General features: G+C 51.3%; 1 protein-coding gene across 4 annotated transcripts; it reads right to left on the bottom strand.

The window, feature by feature from the left end:
* Positions 1-2364: 2364 nt before the first annotated feature.
* On the bottom strand, positions 2365-17165 carry CHST12 (carbohydrate sulfotransferase 12). 4 transcript variants are annotated; one of them, XM_055410425.2, is made up of 2 exons: positions 17045-17165; positions 2365-4346 (listed from the first exon to the last, which is right to left on the bottom strand). In XM_055410425.2, the coding sequence occupies exon 2, from the start codon at positions 4271-4273 to the stop codon at positions 3014-3016; it is 1260 nt and encodes a 419-aa protein (XP_055266400.2). In that variant the 5' UTR covers positions 4274-4346; positions 17045-17165; the 3' UTR covers positions 2365-3013. The 4 variants fall into 4 exon arrangements, with proteins under 4 accessions (XP_055266400.2, XP_055266399.2, XP_088689042.1 ...); XM_055410424.2 differs by having other exon boundaries at positions 17009-17101; XM_088832916.1 differs by lacking the exon at positions 17045-17165 and adding an exon at positions 15839-16620.
* Between the last annotated feature and the right edge of the window lie 377 nt (positions 17166-17542).

The raw sequence follows: 17542 nt of genomic DNA, 5'->3' as shown, positions 1-17542 counted from the left end.
CAAGGCCTGCTGTCGGACACACAGCCGATGCAGACGAGGCAGGTGGGGGAGGGCCGGCCAGGTGTCTCGGTGGCGGGCGCTGCTCCTAAGCGCTCTGCTGAAGGGCAGGGCTCAGCAGGGAGGTAGTGTCGGAACACCTGGGTTTCTGAGGAACGGTGGGGCTGGAACAGGTCATCACAGCCTCACTGGGTCTCAATTTCCCCATCTGCAAAGTGGGGCCAATAATCCATATGACTATGGATTCTGGCCCAGCCCGTGACTTTACAAGAACCTTCCAGGAAGCCCTGGTGCTTCCATCAATATGCCTCTTCCCAAATTAGACCTCCTTCCTTGGAAAGTCTAGTCTCACAGCAACTTTCTCCTTGGAGTATGACACCCACGGACCACCCGAGGTCAGGAATGAAAGGGGCCCTCTGGCAAAGAGACCGGTACCCATTAGCAGAGTGCCTGGTGGGGACGGCTGGAGAAGAAATGACACACAGGAGGTTTCTGAAGACACGCTTGCCTGAGGCAGCCAGGGTGTGCCCAGGTCCGTCCCCCGCCTGACCGCGGGCTGGGCAGCAGACCCTGCCCAGGCCAGGACGGCCCTGCTCAGGCTCATCCTCCCCACACAGCGCCCCACGACAGCCCCCAGTCCATACCCCGGCCCTTCTCCCAAAGTGCTGTGGGAACTCCGTGCTCTGGGAAACATTTCTGGAAGATTTTAGAACCCAGACATTTTTCAACCAAACCTTTTAGAAACCTAGACCACTTCCAAAGCCGACCTACTTTGAAACCTGACACTTTAAATCCACTTTTCGAATTTGTGCCCCAAAGTTTTGAAACCAAAATATTCTGGAAACCTCCTGGAAACAAGATACTCTGGGAGAAAACCAACTGAAATGGCAAAACTGTTTCATCTGGATTGTTTTTAAGCCCCCAATTTCTGTAGATGGCTTTGAAGTAAGAGTGGTTTTGTCAAAGCCAGAGTTTCCGCTAGAATTTTCCTGGGAAGAAGCTCAGATGTTTGAACTGAGCCCACAGAAGTGCTTGCTTGTTCCTTAAGGACACTCATCGAGCTGTAAACAGGGGTGGCGTCCAGATCTCGGGAGGAGTCTTGGATCGCTTGCTTCACATACTTCTCTCAAACTCTCCACCAGGCAATCTGCTGCCTGAAGCTGCTGTCCTCCAGCGACTGGGGTGGAAAAACCCATCCCCGAATCACGGCTCAGCCTGTTTCTCCGCCGGCCTGCACCTCTTCCCTCTAGTGTCAGGCGGATGTTCGGCCTCAGAGCTGGATGAAGGGACCCAAAGTGCTGGCGGCCCGTGACCGCGGGGCCCAGGTGGGCAGGGGGAGTGCACGGATGAGTGCTTTGAAACCCTGTCTCCCCACCCTCCACTCTCTCGCTGGACTTCCCTTCCCCGTTTTCGCTTCTCCGACAGGCCCAGTGAACACCGCTGTGCCCTGGGTCTGGGGGGAGTGCGCCTTCTGCTCCCTGCCGTCGCCCCTGCTCCCCATGAGGAGGGAGAGGGAGCATGAGAGGCGGTGCAGGGAGCACGGGGCCGAGGGTGGAGGTGTGCGGGCCGGGGTCTGAACTGCACTCTTCCCCTGTTTTTGATGGGACTGGAGCTGGCCCTCCGTGTTCCCAGTCTGTCGATCCCTTCGCTCTAGGCACCACTGCTGACGTCGGGCTGGCACTGTGCCCCTGCCCCTCTGAGGGAGCTTTCTTCCCTTCAGAGGTCAGCGCCATCCCACTCAAGCCTGCACCGGGCTGAAGTGTGCCCAGCCCCCACCACAGCAGGAGCGTTCGGAAGGCCCGGAGAACGAAGCTATACTCTCCAGGCACAGCACACGCTCTCACAGTCCTGCCAGCCTCCCTCCAGGACTGCAAGCTCACACACTCAAAATCTGTCAAGTGCAGATGCAGGAAGACATGCAGGCCATGTCTGCCCATCAGCGACAAAAGTCACCCAGCCCATCCTGGTCCGCCGGCGTGACGGTGCCATCACCATGAGCAAACGTCCTCTGGGCGGTGACCAGGACAGCCAGGTGGAATCATTTCGAGCAGCCCTGAGCGGTGACATTTGGTTCTAATCTAAAGCACTGAAGGCAAAGGCAGGGACAAGTGCAAACCAGCTGTCTGCTTCATTAGCATCACCTCTGGATGATGTATGGTGAAATAATTCCCCAAAGAAAACACCCCAGCCTACCCTTTTCACGTGGATCACCTAACCAGAGAGTTTTCCCATTGGCTCAGCGGTAAAGAACGCACCCGCCAAGCAAGAGACCTGGGTTTGATCCCTGGGTAGGGAAGATCCCGTGAAGAAACGAATGGCAAGCCACTCCAGCGTTCTTAGCTGGAAAATCCCCACAACAGAGGAGCCTGGCAGGCGGGCTATAGTCCATGAGTTCACAAAGAGCCAGGCACGACTGAGCAACTAAACAAAAAAGCTCTCACTTCTGGAGGAAGTGCTGCCTTCACACAAACATGGGAAGGCCCGATCTTAAACCCAAGGCCCTTCTTTCTGCTGAAGACAACTGGGAACCCTCCTTTCCTGAAATTGAGGCCCTAAGGCCTAAGCGCGGACCCTTCGTGAGCATGCTGCCCCACCCGAAGAACCACAGCGCAGGCGGCAGGAGCAGGTGCAACCTTTTACTCCACCACTTCCTTCTCCACTTTCATATTAAATATCTGAAATATATTAATCTTAAAAAAACAATATTAACACAGTACTCAATGAATGCAGGGAAGGAGTAACCAGTAAGTCTAGACTGCAAAACCATAGGTTATTTTAGAAACTGGAGTGTGGGTGTGATCAGTTCCGGGTGCTTCCAGCGGGCTCGTCAACAGAGCACTGTGGAATTCTGCGACGCGTCACACCAGGAGAGAAACAAAGCCGTAAAAAAATATATGTGGCAGGCCAGCGCTCCATCCTCTGGAAGATGGTCACGGTACCACCGGCCCTTCCTTCAGGCTTAAAGGAACAACACAAGCACTTATATTTTTGGTGTTCAGGATTACCCCCTGTGCCTTCAGTCTCTAAGTAGATTTTCGGGCTTGGGGTAGCCGAAAAGAACAAAATCTGCCTCGTAGAGTTTGTAAAGCTGCTGCCTCCAGGCCAGGGGGATTTTGGCGAACCAGCCTTCCTCCCAGCTGCTGGCAGTCCTGTTGCGGTAGCTCGGGGGGAACTGAAGCAGCTTGTCCACCTTGAGCAGCCGCAGCAGCTGGGCGGCATCCTGGTCCAGGGTCTCCAGCTTCCCCACAAAGTCATAGTCGATCTGGCAGGGGTGGCAGAGGCGGTGCACCTGTCGCCAGTGCTCGTTGAAGGGTGCCAGCCTCTCCGTGTGCGGGTCCAGCAGGTACTGGATGAAGTTGGCGAAGGACACCTTGAGGCCGGCGCTGAAGGCCTCGCTGACCGAGGCAGGCAGGCTGGTGTGGTTGGAGTACATCTTCAGCATGGGGACGGCGAACTTCTGGTAGAACTCTTCGTTCTCCAGCTCGAACTTGCTGCGGAAAGCCGAGATGAGGCGGACAAAGGGGTCGCGCACAAACAGGAACTTGGTGTACTTCTTCAGCTTGATCTTCATGAGGTGCCTGGAGAACTTCCCGTAGCGACGCCAGAACTTGTTGAAGGTCAGATGGGTGCTGGAGTTGTGGACATACTCCCGGGGGATGTCCAGGGGGTCACGGTAGGGCGCACCCTGGCCCGCGAGGCTCTGGCTCAGGACGATCATCACGCGCTTCCAGTTGGTGCAGGCCACCTTGGGCACGTAGCAGTAGATGACCCCGTGGCGGTCGTCCACGATGAGGTGGTTCAGCTCGTAGTTGGGGATGTCGTCGAAGGAGCGCTCCTTGGTGGGGAACACAAAGCTGGCGTTGGCGCAGAACTCCCTCAGCACGCTCCTCCGCTCGGCCTGCCGCCCGTCTGGGTCCGGACTCTGCTGGGCAGCATGGCTGGACCAGTCGTAGCCCCTCACGCGCTCTTCCAGGTTGCCGAGCACAGGCTTGCTGGAGGCCGGCAGGGAGGGCTGCTCCAGCCTTTTACCCAAAAGGGGGCCCTGCTTCTCCCTGACGAAGCTCTCCCAAATCTCGAGGCTGGAGGTGAAGACATCCCCAGGCGCTGAATTGGGGCTGGGGAAGGGCTTTAGCATGTGCGGTCTGGATAGGGCCGTGTGCAGGTTGAAGTGGGCGGGGCCCATGTTGTCCCAGTACACGATGATCAGGAGGATCATGAACGCGGACCCCAAGACCAGCCACAGGCGGAAGAGCCGGCTTTTGGTCATCGTGTCCATGGATGCAGGGGCCTTTCCCTGGACCCTTGCACTTCAGCTTCCAGTAGAAACGGGATGCCGTGCTCTGAGGAAGCTGGAAGACAACAGAGGCCAGGTGAACGATTAAGGTCCTCTCCCAGCCTGCAGCCCAGACAGGAGGGGTCTGCTTCTCCACCTCTCACCCTCTGCGAGCTGAGCTTCGTGGGGGGCCTGGTGGAGGGCGTCAGCTTCCCCACGTGATGAGACCCCCTTGCCCCACCCCAAGCCCCTCTGCTGCGTCCACATCATCCAAACGAACACGTGAGCCGGGCCCTGTGAGAGGCCAAGGGAGCATGTGACCCGGGCAGGCTTCTGCTGGGGCTCAGCCTTCACCCCATAGCACCAGCGGACGCTGGGGCCACCGGGAGCAGGGCTGCTCAGGAGGGAAGACTCGTGTGTGCTGGGGCTTCAGCTCTGTGGAGGGCTGTCACACAGCAGAGGGAGCAACTTCAGAAGAGAAAACCCGAAACTGGGTCAAGCCCAAGGAAGGAGTGCCCAATAACTATACGTGGGCCCAGACCCAGTACGGGCTGCTTTCTAAGCTGTCCAGGGCTTCTCTCACTACAGACATCGGGGCACAGAGGGACGGAGCTCATCTCAGGAAGTCCAAAGGAGAGTCCCGCACTGAGCACTCTCTGGGACAATTCCCAGTGTACACCTCTGAGTCTACACTTCTAGTAGATTACGCACCTGGTATCCAACACATTTTCATTAGGCATAAACTTGAGTACAATCTCTATGCACCTTTGCAGCTTTTGTTTACCCTTAATTCACTTTTTTTTTTTTAATGGAAAAGTGATACATACTCATGGTAAAGATGTTGGCAGACTGCAGTGCTGGAAAAGACTCTCGAGAGTCCCTTAGACAACAAGGAGATCCAACCAGTCAATCCTAAAGGAAATCAACCCTGAATATTCATCAGAAGGACTGATGCTGAAGCTGAAGCTCCAATACTTTGGCCACTTGATGCAAAGAACTGACTCACTGGAAAAGACCCTGATGCTGGGAAAGACTGAGGGCAGGAGGAGAAGGAGGTGACGCAGGATGAGATGGTTGGATGGCAGCACCGACTCGATGGACATGAGTCTGAGCGAGCTCTGGGAGACAGTGACGGACAGGGAGGCCTGGTGTGCTGCAGCCCGTGGGGCCGCAAAGAGTCGGACACGACCTGGCGACTGAACAACAACACGTAGTTATTACACGTTGTACAGGTAATAAGTGACCACGCAAATCGCAAAGCAGGGCTGCAGGCGAGATGTCCTGCTGTTTCTCGCACAACTGTTGCTGGAACTTTAGCTGGCTCCCTTTGAGCAGGTGTGAGTGAAATAAGAAGCAGCAACACTGCAATAGCTTTCAATACCCTTTTAATGGTTATAATCACACACTTTTACAACCTGTTTTTAAGACTAGATCACAAGTACCCATGTCACTGAAGTTTTCAAGACCATCCCTTCTCACGGATGTGCCAGGGTGAGCAGTTTATAAAGACGAAGATGAAACCATATTTTTTAAAACAAAAAAAAAGTTTGCTACAGGCTAAGTAAGCAGCAAAGGGAAAAAGCAACTTAAGATGTCACGTGATTTAAGAGACCAGTTTTCACTTTTAACATTAAGACCAACAGACAGAGCAGAGGTGATGCTGAGCCACGGTCACATCTTGTGGACACAGGCACACATCAGCCGCAAATTTATAATGCAAAGAACCACCTGGCCTGATGACCTAAATGCTTTATTTTTCAACCAAGAAGTAGTATATGCACATTAATAAATGCCAGTGTCTACAACATTTTTTACAAACTCTGACTCTCTTTACTAATAATTGCAAGGAAAAGACACGATCACAGTCACAAAAAAGACAAATACTGTATTTCCACTTACATGAGGTTCCTAAAGGACTCGGATTCATAGAGACAGAAAGTAGAAGAGCCAGTGCCAGGGGCTGGGGAGGGGGTGGGGAGTCAGTGTCCAGTGGGTACAGAGTCTGAGTCTCGGACAAAGAAATGAGTTCTCACAGCGGATGGTGGTGACGGCTGCACAAGAACACGAATTGCTTAATGTCAGTGGGCTGTGCACTTGAACGTGGCCAAGGCGGTAAGTTTTATGTTATGTGTATTTTACCACAAAGAAAACACTGGAGGAAGAGAAATGAATTAGAGCTGTAACAGTCGGCTTGTGGAGGAATTTCCAAGAGGTAATGCTGCATGAATAAGGCAAATGTCGGACAGTGGCTAAAAACTAAAGCAAGGCCTAAATATGGTAGAGAACTGCCAGAGGCTAACCTCGGAGCCTGCTGCTGGAGCCACAGGCTACTTGTACAACCTGTGCAAAAGCTTCACAAGTGACTCTACCTGCAATCTGCTTATTAAGCACACACTAAAGTTTTAAAAATTTATAATTGGGGGTTATCGCACAAAAACAGAACAGGTCTTCCCCTTGGGACAGCGGAAACCCTGCGTCTGGTCACTCGCTGGGGAGACTGGCCCAGGAGCCGCGTCTCGCCCCGGCGTCCTGCCACGTCACTGCCCCTTCCAGCCCGTCTACACCACGGGGCTGCGTGCCTGCACACCAAGTGAGGCAGCGCTGACCCATGACGCTGAGGCCGCGGTTCATATTTAACATCAAGGAACAAGGGCAGTTCTTTGTGTCGTCATCTCTAACCTCAAACAAGCCACAAAAGCAGCAGTGGTGGAAACCCGACAGGCCTCACACATTAAATGGCCTGTGAGAGCAGTCCTCCGAGATGAAGGACCGCTGCTGCCTCCACACATGCACGCAGCCCAAGCACACAGCTTCTCGGAACTGCGACGAGAGAGCAGAGAAGCAAACAGAGTAGAGACTATCACAGAGCACTGGCAGCAGCAAGCTTTACTTTCTAAAGGGAGCGGGACATCCGGGAACTTCTGGCCCAGCAGCCTGGGCAGCTCCAGCCGGATAATCCAGGTAACACATCCCCGTCCTCTGGGGGGAGGCCAGCATGACCGGGAAAGCCGGGCTGAGAACCGACGTGCATGCTCAGTCACTTCAGTCATGTTCAACTCTGTGCAACCCCATGGACTGTATGTAGTCTGCCAGGCTCTTCTGCCCATGGGACTCTCCCAGCAAGAACACTGAAGTAGGTTGCCATGCCCTCCTCCAGGGGCTCTTCCTGACCCAGGGATAAAACCCGCATCTCCTGTATCTCCTGCATTGCAGGAGGCTTTGCTGAGCCACTGGGGAAGCCCGCTGAGAACCAGGGACTGCTTCAAAAACATGTCAGGGAACAACAGTGACCTCATAAAGTAATTTCTCATTCATAAAATTCTGAACATAAATCTCCCAGTATTTCAAAAAGCAGTCAACAAAGAGCCCCACCACTTTTGAAGAAGCAGAGCAAGAAGAGCCTTCACAGAGGAAATGCTCCCTGTCAGTCTCAAGCTTTTGCCTCCAGCAACAGAACCAACAGCAAAGTTGAGCTAGAAGTTTCATCTCTGGAGGGCTGGTTTTCTACTTAAACAGAACACTGTAGCTAGGTAGAGAGCTTCTGGACCCAAGGGGTGACTGTTGAACATTTCTGCTCACACAGGGCAGGGTATAAGGCCAAAGCAGACGTGGCCACCCCCAGAGGCAAGCACCCCAGGCGAGCTGGCTGCCCGCCTACGGCTGCTGGTCTGAAGGAGCCATCGCGCCAACGACAGACAGGAGTCCAGGAAGATGGGGAGGGTGGCGGCACAGAGCTGAGGGCCGACCTCCCTCACACTCAGGAGGGTGCCACTCCAACACACTGAAAGCGAGGGCCACGTGGCCAGATCCACATTCAGACGTGTGTCAGGGCATTTCCCACAGCTTAACGGCAGAGCAGCACAGAAAGGCCCAGCAGTGTGTGCTGATTTCACACTTCAACCTTACTGAGCTATGGCTGCACAGGTAGTTGGTCCCACACTCTGGCGTGTCTGTGAGGGTGATTCTGGATGAGATTCAAGTTTGAATCAGTACACTGAGTAAAGCAGATGGCCCTCCCCAAGGTAGGTTAGCCTCACCCGCTTTGTTGAAAGCCTGACTAGAACAAAAAGGCAAGGGAAGAGAGAATTCCCTCTCCACCTGACTGTCTTTGAGCTGGAGCATTGGTTTCCTGCCTTCAGACTCGGACAAGCCTTGGAGCCCTCACCACTGGCGTTCCTGGTGCTCAGGTCTTCAGACTCAGGCTGGAACACACCAGCGGCTCCCTGGGTCTGAACTTCTCAGCCTCCACACCAATTTTTATGGAGGCAATTCCTTGTGATAAATACACACACAGGCACAAACACCCCTTACTGGGGTTCTGTTTCTCTGGAGAGTCCTCACTAATATAAAATGTTTATTTTGTCATTTGGACTGAGGTTTGTGGGTCTGTGTGTGTGTTTGTGGATTTACTACATATTATAGATACAAATGGTCAAAACAGTGAGAATTAAACAGTGAGCGGTAATAAATGGAAATTAATGGATCTGTTGTTGTGGAAAGGAATGTTAAATGCAGAGAATTTCAACCAGTATAGAATATCCTCCTTCTTCCAGAGGGAGAAGCTGAGATTCTTGTTTCCCCCCTATAGGTATCCTGTTGTTCCAGCACCCCATTTGTTTAAAAGACTGTTCTTTCCTGATTACATCACATTAGCACCTCTGCTTTTTTTTCTAAGTGAAGTTTACTGAGGTATGATTTATACACAATAAAACGCACTCTTTTAAACTTCACAGTCTGATTAGTCTGGGCAAATGAACACTGTGTTTAACACACAGAACATTCCCATTATCCCCCAAAGTTCCCGCACCCTCCCCAACATCCAGCCCCAGGCAGCTGCCAATCTGCTATCTGCCCTGTAGTCCCGCCTCTTCTACAATGTCACAGAAATGGAATTACACAGGAAGCAAGAGCTTGTATTTGGCTTCCTTCACTTAACAAGATGCTTTTGAGACTTGTCTAGGATGTTGCTTGTGTCATGGCTGAACAGTACCTGCTATATGGATAAACCACTATATTTATCCATTTACCAGCTGACGAACTTTGGAGTTAGTTCTCTTTTTTGGTTATTATGAAAAAAATTGATACCAACTTTTTTTGCATACAGACCAGTTTTTTTTTTTATGCTGAGATATCCAAAAAGTCAAAAAGATTGTATTTAAAAATACCAAGCAGATTTTTCCCTTTCTGGAAGGTTCCATAAGACCCATAACAGCAGATTTTCTAGCATAAAGCTTAGGGATTCTATTTAAAGATGAATCAAACTGACCATCAAAATATGATGAATCTTAGATTATCATTTTTCAATTATAAAATTTTACGGGCTCAAGTGATTAGAGCAAGTTTGTGGGACACAAGGTTAATACACAAAAGTTAACCATCTTCCTATATATTAGCAATGAACAAGTGGAATTTGAAATTAAAAACACAATCCCATTCATTAGCACCTTCCCAAAATAAAATGCAAAGAAATAGAGGAAAACAACAGAATAGGAAAGACCAGAGATCTCTTCAAGAAAATTAGAGATACCAAGGGAACATTTCATGCAAAGATGGGCTCGATAAAAGACAGAAATGGTGTGGACCTAACAGAAGCAGAAGATATTAAGAAGAGGTGGCAAGAATACACAGAAGAACTATACAAAAAAGATCTTCATAACCAAGATAATCACGATGGTGTGATCACTGACCTAGAGCCAGACATCTTGGAATGTGAAGTCAAGTGGGCCTTAGAAAGCATTACTACGAACAAAGCTAGTGGAGGTGATGGAATTCCAGTTGAGCTATTTCAAATCCTGAAAGACGATGCTGTGATAGTGCTGCACTCAATGTGCCAGCAAATTTGGAAAACTCAGGATATCTACAGGGGTCACAAGGAGTCGACAGGGAACAGTTCTGCCAAAATTTGTAAAACTCCAGGTCACAGGACTGGAAAAGGTCAGTTTTCATTCCAATCCCAAAGAAAGGCAATGCCAAAGAATGCTCAAACTACCGCACAATTGCACTCATTTCACACGCTAGTCAAGTCATGCTCAAAATTCTCCAAGCCAGACTTCAGCAATACATGAACCGTGAACTTCCAGATGTTCAAGCTGGTTTTAGAAAAGGCAGAGGAACCAGAGACCGAATTGCCAACATCCGCTGGATCATGCAAAAAGCAAGAGAGTTCCAGAAAAACATCTATTTCTGCTTTATTGACCACGCCAAAGCCTATGACTGTGTGGATCACAATAAACTGTGGAAAATTCTGAAAGAGATGGGTATACCAGACCACCTGACCTGCCTCTTGAGAAACCTGTATGCAGGTCAGGAAGCAACAATTAGAACTGGACATGGAACAGACGGGTTCCAAATAGGAAAAGGAGTACATCAAGGCTGTATATTGTCATCCTGCTTATTTAACTTATATGCAGAGTACATCAGGAGAAATGCTGGGCTGGAAGAAGCACAAGCTGGAATCAAATTTGCTGGGAGAAATATCAATAACCTCAGATATGCAGATGACACCACCCTTATGGCAGAAAGTGAAGAAGAACTAAAGAGCCTCTTGATGAAAGTGAAAGAGGAGAGTGAAAAAGTTGGCTTAAAGCTCAACATTAGAAAACTAAGATCATGGCATCTGATCCCATCACTTCATGGCAAATAGATGGGGAAACTGTGGAAACAGTGGGTGAGTTTATTTTTGGGGGCTCCAAAATCACTGCAGATGGTGATTGTAGCCATGAAATTAAAAGACACTTACTCCTTGGAAGGAAAGTTATGACCAACCTAGAGAGCATATTAAAAAGCAGAGACATTACTTTGCCAACAAAAGTCTGTCTAGTCAAGGCTATGGTTTTTCCCGTGGTCATGTATGGATGTGAGACTTGGACTATGAAGAAAGCTGATCGCCGAAGAATTGATGCTTTTGAACTGTGGTGTTGGAGAAGACTCTTGAGAGTCCCTTGGACTGCAAGGAGATCAAACCAGTCCATCCTAAAGGAGACCAGTCCTGAGTGTTCATTGGAAGGACTGATGTTGAAGCTGAAACTTCAATATTTTGGCCACCTCATGCGAAGAGCTGACTCATTTGAAAAGACCCTGATGCTGGGAGGGATTGAAGGCAGGCGAAGGGGACAGCAGAGGATGAGATGGCTGGATGGCATCGCTGACTCGATGGATATGGGTTTGGGTGGACTCCAGCAGTTGGTGATGGACAGGAGGCCTGGCACGCTGCGATTCATGGGGTCGCAAAGAGTCGGACACGACTGAGCGACTGAACTGAGCTGAACTGAATATTAGATAGTCACTAGTATGTTTGTTTACTGTCTATCTGCACCAGAATATAAGCTTCAGAAGGGAGGTCACTGACCCTCACAGTGCGTCACACTTGTAGCCTCAAGAATACAACGGGCGCTCAATAAAGAGCCGCTACGCTCACAAACCAGATAACACGACTGCCTCTCATTTCATAATTTCTGAAACTCGGGGAAGAAGAGCTAATGGTTTTATCATCTCTGCTTTTCGATATATTTTAAATTCCTTTTGTTGTTAGTTTTCAGTCGCTAAGTGGTATCTGACTGTGGACTGCAGCACGCCAGGATTGCCTGTCCTTCACTGTCTCCCGGAGTTTGCTCAGATGCATGGATCACAGCCGTGTCACGGCGAAGGGGCTTGCCTAAGTCAATGAAGCAATGAGCCATGCTGTGCAAGTCCACCCAAGACGGACGGGTGACAGTGAAGAGTTCTGCTGAAACGTGATCCCCTGGAGGAGGGAACGGCAAACCACTCCAGTATTCTTGCCACAAGAACCCCATGAATAAAATTCCTTAACAAGTTAAAGGAAAAAAGCTAAAGAAAGCACCAAATCTCTGATATGTGACCACAGCCAAGGGACAGGATACTGAGAACAATAACAATGATGGAGAGGAAATAAGAGCAAGTAAACTCCCCCCACAAGAAAGCGCCTGGCGAGTGACCCAGCTGCACACAGGACACCGAGAGTCTGGCCTCTTCTTTCATTAGCGCAGGAAGCTTACTGCTCTGTCTTTATTTTGATCAACGCTATGTTAAGGATAACATCATCGCCAGAGTTAACTGTAAACACAGCCCCCGGCCCCTGCCTTCCTATTGCCCATCTCCGTCTTTCTCCCCCGTGCTTATCTGTGTTTGGCCACGCAGCATGTCCATCATAGTCCTCGGCCAGGGATCAAAACCGTACTCCTGCAGCGGAGACACACAGTCTTCGCCACTGGACTGCCAGGAAGTCCCTCCCTCATTCTTAGCTGTCTCTTTTGGTGCCACCACCTGCCTCTAAGTAACTGCCCTGGGCGATAACCGAACAGTTCAGCTTGGGTATCACCCACTGACTTCCCCAAATAGTGGCAGGCAGCAGGCGGAAATGCAGTCTTTCTTCCCTCCATCAGCCCTTCAAACAACCATGCCGCTCGCTGCCAGGCCCCCTCCAGACAGGCATATCATTTTAATGAGAGTGATATGCAATGTTTACAGAAACCATTACCGTTGCGCAAAGGCTATTCACAGCAAAGCCTTGCAGTGCACCATAATTATTCTTTTTTCCTGCACAACGGCGTGTTTCCCTGGAACCTGTTAATGGCCTCATGCTTTCATTTGCTTTGTTTTCTGTGTGCTTATCACTACTACAGCCCCAACTCTGCCAGCTGCCTAAATCTCCCCTCCAGATGTTTCAAAGCACCAGGGACCCCACCTTTCATCTTCCCCAAAAAAATCCCTTTGAGGAAACATCGAGGCTCAAGTCATGAGATACCTGCTATCCCTACCCAGTGCCTGGCTTGGCTGGCATCCCAGCTTCTCCACCTACCCAGCAGATTCTTTTCACCTTTTCTATTCTGTCTCCTCTAGTTCTGACTTTCCAGATTCCCCACCTTATTCTGGGAAAGTGCGCTTGCCAGTCATTTCTTTAAAATACATGAGAGACAAATTTTTGGAGCAAGTGTGAAAATATCTTTATTCTACCCTTCTTTGCCTGTTTTAGAATTCAAGGTAAAGTATTTTCCTTCAGAATTACGAAAGCAATGCTCTCTTGCCTCCGAGCTTCCAGTGTTCCTGTAGACGGTTCCCAAGCCCGCTGGTGGCCTGTCTTTGTTCTTTCTCTAGAAGCTAACACAACCTTCTTAGTCCAGAGTTCTGAAATTTCACAGCAGTGTGCCTTGGAGAGAGTGTACATGGTTCTCTCTCCATGTGAACTCTCACCATGGAAATTCTGAAACACACACCTTTGGATGCACTTTCAAATAAACTCCTTGCTTCCAAACTCTCACGAGTCACTACCAGAAATTCAGTATTCCTCCCTGTACAAACATGCTCCCCACACTCTGAACACCCAAACTGGGAACTGAGCAGGCATGGTGAGTGAGATACCTGCATTTTCATCTGTGGTGCTGGTCACTCAGTAGGCCCCTTCAGAGGAGGAAGTTCTGGATTTACGATTCACCTTGTAATTTTGTGGATGACTTTATCCCATTTTGTTTCTTGCTGGAACTCTTATTATGTAAATTGCCTAATCTGACCATTTACTTTTCTTTTTCTTCTCATTTTCCATCTCTTTTTGTTGTCGTTCTATTTCCTGAGCTGTCAACTTCTTCTTCACCTACTGAGTTTTTTATTTCTTCCACTGTATTTATACCCATGAGTCATCTTTTTGGATTTCTGAATGCTCCTTTAAAACAAAAAAAGTCCTCAATCCTCTGTGGTGACCTTTTCCTAAACGGAAAGGCAATCCAAGGAAGGAGGGGTATACGTATAAGTGTGGCTGATTCACTTTGCTGTACAGCAGAAACACAACATTGTAAAGCGACTATACTCCCAATAATGTGCATAGAAAGAGTGCATCTTGCTCTTGTCTGCTGAAGGAGTATTCTCCATCTCCATGTGTGTATTAGCGACAGTGTGCTTTTTAAGTTTTCTTCCGGCATACTCTCTACTGCTTCCAAGTGTGTGTTATCATCTCTGTCTTCCCAATCAGAGGTTTCTTCACTTGTCCCTGGTTATCCAGTCCTATTTAAGGGGAAGGGGATTAAAAGAACCTGGGAGCTTTGGACTCTAGAAGGGAGTTATGAACTATGAGCTTCGTTAGTGAGTGATCCAATTGGGCCTCCTCACTGTGGACCCCTGATGTCATTATTTTTAGATTCTTTCTCAGGCTACTCACTTTCCCCAAAGATTCTTCCGTTCTCCTGCCTGAAAGGAGAGGTACCGACTGATGGTATTCTGGGAGCCACACAGGCTCCATTTTCTTCATCCTCCTGTGTTTTGTACTGCAGTCCACCCCTTCTCCCCCATTCAACTACACCCGGAGTTTCCTATTCCTCTCTGAAATTCAGTTCTCTAAGCAGTTACAGAAACCACCACCGTGGTTCAGTATAGGAAGTGCTGAGTTACTGAGTCAGTTATCATTAAGCACATCTGCTGGCAAATGACTGCTGAATGATGAGCTTGGCTGCAGCCACAGACCCACTAAGTACTGTGAAACTAGCCACTCCTCTCTGAAGAAAAAGAGAAAGAAACAATCTAAAAATTGAAACTGAAGATGTCAGTTTTATAAAACTACAAACTAGCAGTGTGTGTTTCAGTATTATTAATATCCTGTCTCCTATCCAGGAATGGCACGTCAACCTGAGGCCTTTCTGGGAGAGAACCACTCACCAGCCTTAGTGACAATGCAGTAATGACAGTAAGCTACGTTTCCTTTGTCAACCATCCAATGCGCTCCTCTTCTGCCATCTACCCCTTTCCTGCTGGCATTCCCCAGGGTTCCCTCCCGGGGCACATTCTTTCTCTCCAAGAGCACATCTCACCCAGGATGGCCCACAGATACTGTACATTTCACAAGTCTAAAAATCAAATGCACTGTAGCCCCTTCCTTCTCCACATTTGCTCCAGTATTCCCTAGCTCAGGTACCGGCCCTCCTCCGCATCCACGTGAGACATGCTGGTTACTTCTGCCTTTTTCCTTTCCCTCTCACCATATCCCACAGAGTGCAGTAGCACTGCGGACCCTCTTGCTTCTTTCAAGCCGACGCCCTCCTGACTCTCAGCCACTGTGCTGACCCACGACCCCTATAACTGTACCCAACTCAGTCTCCATCTCCTGATACCCTGGACCCATTCCTCTGTTCTCACTAGGATTACTTCTCTAAAACACATCTTTCACATCCCACCCCAAACCTTGACTACCCCTCACCAAGAGGATAAAGTCCAAGCTCCCTGGCAAACCATTCAAGGGCCTTCAATCAGAAATCTCTTTCTGGCCTTAGCTTGCATTTCAATCCTCAAACCCCATTCTCCAATCAACACAGGGACTCACTGCTCCCTCCCCTCAAACATTCCATTCACTTCCTCGTTTCCACACACCCTGGAATGTTCTCCCCAAACTTCACTCATTTCCCAAGGCCCAACTCATGTCACCTCCACTATGGAAAACTTCTGCAACTTTCTTCGCACTTTGCAAACCCCTGGATGACAACACTGATCACAGGGTATTACAGTCAGGCTAACCACATTACCAGCTTCTAGCCCCACTTGGCATCTTACAGAGGATGAGAGGCTCACTGTTTGCTCAGAGGATGAGGCAGGTGCACAGTGGCTGACAGCGAAGAGCGCTGCTGGCTTGAAAACAGCAGCCCAGAGCCGCAGAGACCGTCTGGAAGAGGACGAGACGCCCACGCATCTCCACGCAGGCGCTCTCTAAATTCTCAGCAGTGCTACCTTCAGGCAACAATCTCCTAGGTGTTAGCTGACACTTCGGTGGTACTTGTGCTGCAATATATGTGTATCAGATCAACACTCTGCACGTCTTAAACTCACACAATGCTACATCAATTATACTTCAATTTTAAAAAATCTTCCTAGTAGCTCTTTTTTCACCCTGACACCAGCCCTGTCTCACATTCCCAACGCCAGATGTTCACAGAGAAGGGCTAGACTGTGTCCTGGTTTGGGGGCAGGTGAGGACCAGCTGAGCTGTTTCTCAGCTGCCCCCTGCCTGGACCCACACATTAGGGGACAGTCTCCTTAGAGATGCGCTTGCATCCACTCTCCCCCCAATCTACATTCTCATTCATCCCGGTCTCCAGAGTCTCTCCGGCGTCGAATCATAAAATAAATAATTCAATAATCACAGGAACACTGTGGCGTGTTGTGCTCCGCGCCAGACGGAACCTCGGCTCCAGCCAAAGGCTCGCCGGAGATGTCTTGGTGGCTGCGAGCCCAAGTGGAAGATATAAGTGCTACTGTTCGCGGCTAATACATGGCTTCCTCGCGCTGCTTCTGGAGCAAAGGCTCGCTGAGTGGAGCTCTTCCAGGGCGCGCCCGCCTCGGCCAGGGCTGCAGTTCAGGCGGGCGGTCAGCGGCCCGGGGGATGCCCGGCCTCGGGCGGCCCGGGGCATCGGGCGGGGCCCCGCCGCAGGAGGCTGGAGGGGCACGCGTGCGCCCGGCCCCGCGCCGGAGCCCGCTCCACGCCCCCGACCGGCGCGAGGGGGAGGCCGAGGCCGCCGCGGGCCCGCCGCCCGGCGGCCGAAGCGGGCGGGACCGGCCCCGACGGCGGGAGCCGACGGCCGCGCGCTGCGGCGCCCGGGCCAGGTCCCCCTCACCCGCGGGACTGTGGCTCGGAGACGCCGCGAGCCCGGCCAAGGTCACACCGCGGCGGCCGCCCGAGCCCCGGCCCCGCGCCGCCCCACCCGCGCCCCGCGCCCCGCGCCCCGCGCCCCGCCGGCGCCTCACCTCGCGCGCCCCGCGCCGCCCCGCGCATCGCCTCACCTCGCGCCGCAGCTTCCGACGCCCCGCGACCGGCGGCGCCTCCGAGGCCGCCCCTCCCCCGGCCCCGCCCCCTGCTCCTCCTCTCGCGAGAGGTCCCGGCCGCGGGGGGGCCGGGGAGGCCGAGTCGCTCCCGCACGCCACGCGCCTGCGCGTTCCGCACCTCCCGCGGGCCTCCCCGGCCCCTGCCAGGTTGCGCCGTATTTACGGCTCGGAGCGACCCCGCCCCCGGCCGCCGGGAGCCCCGCCCGCCTCCCGGCGGCCAATCCTGCTCGAGGCCCGCGCGCCGCTGCAGCCGCTCGGGCGCTCCGGGCCAGCACCTGCTGCCTCCCGGCCCGGCTCGCGAGCGGCGACTGCCTGCAGAGCATCCTTATGCCAGGCCCTGTGTGGCCTTGAGCAAGTGACTGAACCTCTGTCTGCGGTTGTCTCCAAGTCCATCGGTAGGGCCGTGACTTCGTCCTGCAGGGAGCTAATGAGACTCAGATGTATGGAGCTGAGCGA

Source organism: Moschus berezovskii, chromosome 27, assembly GCF_049115385.1.
Source record: "Moschus berezovskii isolate FMDL1 chromosome 27, NW_MosBer_1.0, whole genome shotgun sequence".
Classification (NCBI taxonomy): Eukaryota; Metazoa; Chordata; class Mammalia; order Artiodactyla; family Moschidae; genus Moschus; species Moschus berezovskii.
The sequence above is the reverse complement of the archived record's forward strand: the minus strand, read 5'-3'. Positions and strand labels throughout refer to the sequence as shown.